Source organism: Monoraphidium neglectum (genome assembly GCF_000611645.1).
Source record: "Monoraphidium neglectum strain SAG 48.87 unplaced genomic scaffold scaffold04624, whole genome shotgun sequence".
In the NCBI taxonomy this organism is placed as follows: Eukaryota; Viridiplantae; Chlorophyta; class Chlorophyceae; order Sphaeropleales; family Selenastraceae; genus Monoraphidium; species Monoraphidium neglectum.
This window is the reverse complement of record NW_014009005.1, coordinates 1-2,967: the sequence shown is the minus strand read 5'-3', so window position 1 is coordinate 2,967 and position 2,967 is coordinate 1. Positions and strand designations below refer to the sequence as shown.

Below are 2,967 nucleotides of genomic sequence, written 5' to 3'. Positions count from 1 at the left end.
GTGCCGCGGCGGCGCCCTGCACGGGGGTTTGTGGCGGCACTGGCCGCGGCGGAAGGCCGAGCTCACCCCCGGTTGGTTGAGCAGGTGCATGAACGCGGGCATGAGGAAGCCGCACGTTTTGCCGCTGCCCGTCGAGGCGACCGCCACCAGGTCGCGGCCCTGGGCGGGGAGGGGGCAGCGCGGTGGGTCAACATCGGTCAAAGCACGGTCAAGATCGCTCCGTACTGTGATCCACGCCAGGTTAAAGGTCCGCAGATGCCGTGGGCTGGATCGGCCAGTCGAGAGGTGGACAGCGAAACTGCTTCTTCCGCTGACTGTGCACAGCACCGGGGCGGGCGCACTGGGCGCTCGCGCCCGCGCCCATGTCGCTCTGATGCGATGCGATTCGACCAGGGCACGCGTGCGCACCTCCAGGGCAATGGGCCACGCCTGCGCCTGGATAAGGGTGGGGCCGGAAAAGCCTGCGCGCGCAAACTGCGGGGGCCGCGGGGGCGGTGGGCGGGAAGGGGCGCGGTGAGCGGCGGGCCGCGGACGCGTGCGTGGGGACGAGGCGCGGCGGCCAGCGACGTGTGTCAGTGTGCTGTCACTCCCTGCCACTGCGACGGCGCAGACCCGTTGCCATCTGCCTCCCAGAAAGAGGCCCTCCAAACCCCCCGGGCTTATGCGGCGCCCCGTCCGTCTTCCTTTGACAATTGCTAGATCGCACACCATCCCGTTCCAACTCTCCTCCTATTCAAGCCACCCTGCCTCCCCGGCCTCCCCCTCCAACCCCCCTGCCGCCCGCCGCCCGCCCCGCGCCCCACCATGCGCAGGAAGTCCCGGGGGAACCCTGTCTCCTCAAACGTCGTGAACGGTGCCGGCGGGTTGTCGCCCATCACAATCATGGAGTTGGCGCGCCGCCACTCCTCTGGCGACAGCCGGGCCGCCTCGCCGCCCTCGGACTCGGACTCCGAGGCAGACACCTCCAGGGCGGACGACTCGCTGGCCTGAGCGGGCGGCACCGCATGGTTCCAAGGTTAGGGGCGGCGGCGAGAAGGGGTGCAGCAGCTGCTGGTCCAGCGGCGGCACGGCTGGGGCGCGGGCGCTGGGGTGCCTGGGCTGGCTGTGGGCGCCGAGAGCGTGGCGGCGTCGCGGCGATCGCTGCCGCGCCGTGACGCGACTGCTCCCCGATCGTCACTTAGAGGGGGAGTGGCTGCAAGGGCAGTGCCGGAGGAGGGGGCTGCAGCGCATACGCGCACGTGCATGCACGCGCATGCGCGCTAAATCGGTCGCATGCGTGCGCACGAGCGTGTGGCATGTGCCTACCGCGCTGGAGAAGCTTGCTCCATAGACGCATGCCCCTCGGGGAGCCAGCAGCCCTGTCAGAATGCCATGGCGCATGTGCGCGGCGCCGCCGGCCAGCAGGCGTGGCCCGCTGGGTCGCGCTGCAGCGCGCTCGGCGCCACCGCAGCTGCCGCTGGTGCTGCCAGCGGCAGCCGACGCCGTGTGAAACAGCTTGGACTCAAAGCTGCCAGCTTGACCTGCAGAGGAGGCCAACAAAGCATAAGCACAGCGCGGCAGCAGGAGCGGCGGCGCCCGGGCCCTGCGGGCTGTGTTCAGTGACCGCAGCGCCGCGCCGGCGGCCGCCCAACTTACCCAGCCGCTGCAGCAGCTGCGCCAGTACCACGCCATGTTGAACGCCCGAGGGCGCCCAACGTGCTGCGAGCACCCCGCACAGCATGGCTGGCGTCCTCGCCCCGCAGACGGCTTGCAGCGGTCTGGTGGGCTCGAGGCTACGACAGACAGCGCAGCAACACAGAAGAAACGACAACGGTTAGGGTCGAATGTGCGCCTACGCTGCGCGCGAACCCTTTCCGTTGCTGCCAGTGCGGTGCGGCAGGTGTGCGGATCTGCGCGGTCGGCCTCCAGGACGGGCGCGAGCTACGCTTTTGTGGTGGAAAATCACCACAAGAACCACACACGCGCTGCCACTGCTGCTTGCTGACGGAGTGTTGTCGCGCCGTGCCCGCCCACAACCGACCCCTGTTGCAAATCCTCCAGCACTGCGCAGCCTCGCCCCAACCAAGCAGGGCCGCAAGGTCTACCATCTTTCACGCATCCTGCTGCACGTCTCCACGCTCCCTGCCGGGCCGTGGCGTTTCCAAGCCCCCTGCATGGCATGCCTGGGCAGCAGGTGCGGATTGGCAAAACCGCCGGCCTTTTGGCAAGCGGGGCCTGCAGCCCTGCAGGACCGCGTTCAATTACAAGTCGCCACATGTTTTTGTGACATATCCGGCACGATCTTCACAGGCGGTTGAGGATGGCGGGGCCGGGGCTGAATTATTGGCACCAGCTCAGATGCGCCCGAGGTGAGGCTGGCGCTGCACGTGCTCGCGCTTGGTACACATTGCGCGATGCGCCGCGGCGCCGTGCGGCGCATTGCAGCGCCGTACGAAGCCATCCATTTGGCGATACGCTAATCGCAAGCCTCTGCAAATCTTCTTTTCGCGGACGTGATCCACGGCAGCTGCAGGCGCGCAGTTAAGGGACTCGAAAGGCCGGCCTAGCCCGAGCAGAGGTTGGCAACCTGGAAGCCGGCGGGCACCTGCCCCCGCGCCGTGGCCAGCCACCCCGGTATCCCACTCATCGCCAGCAGCAGCAGCACACCGCCGCCGTAGGAGAGCGCGTTGAGCGCGACAAGCAGCGACGGCTTGCCGGTGCGGCGGATTATGAAGTTCATGGCCACGATGCCGACGGGGGTCACACAGAGGTTGATGAATCCAAAGCTGTAACATTGTTAATATTGTTGAAGGGCGAACGGGGGGGGGGGGCACGGACGAGAGGGTGGGTGTCAGCCGGGGCGCGGTTGAAGAGCAGGGGCGCAGCTGGCGACGAGGGTGTGGCGAGCGCGTAGAAAAGCACGCAGGCCGCGATATGCGCCGTGGCGCGCTCGGCAGGGCGGGCGCGCGCAGGGGCAGGGGCAGGGGC

The 2,967-nt window shown here is 68.5% G+C and overlaps 1 protein-coding gene across 1 annotated transcript in view; it reads right to left on the bottom strand.

Moving 5' to 3' along the window:
• MNEG_14611 (hypothetical protein) overlaps nucleotides 1-1,720 on the bottom strand; it is a gene marked incomplete at both ends in the record, with an annotated part of 3,183 nt that extends 1,463 nt beyond the window's left edge. The window contains 5 exons of the mRNA XM_014036917.1: nucleotides 67-159; nucleotides 409-474; nucleotides 804-986; nucleotides 1,306-1,520; nucleotides 1,636-1,720. Of these exons, the coding sequence (XP_013892371.1) occupies nucleotides 67-159; nucleotides 409-474; nucleotides 804-986; nucleotides 1,306-1,520; nucleotides 1,636-1,720 (642 nt within the window). The remainder of the gene's footprint in view (nucleotides 1-66; nucleotides 160-408; nucleotides 475-803; nucleotides 987-1,305; nucleotides 1,521-1,635) is intronic.
• Nucleotides 1,721-2,967: the final 1,247 nt, after the last annotated feature.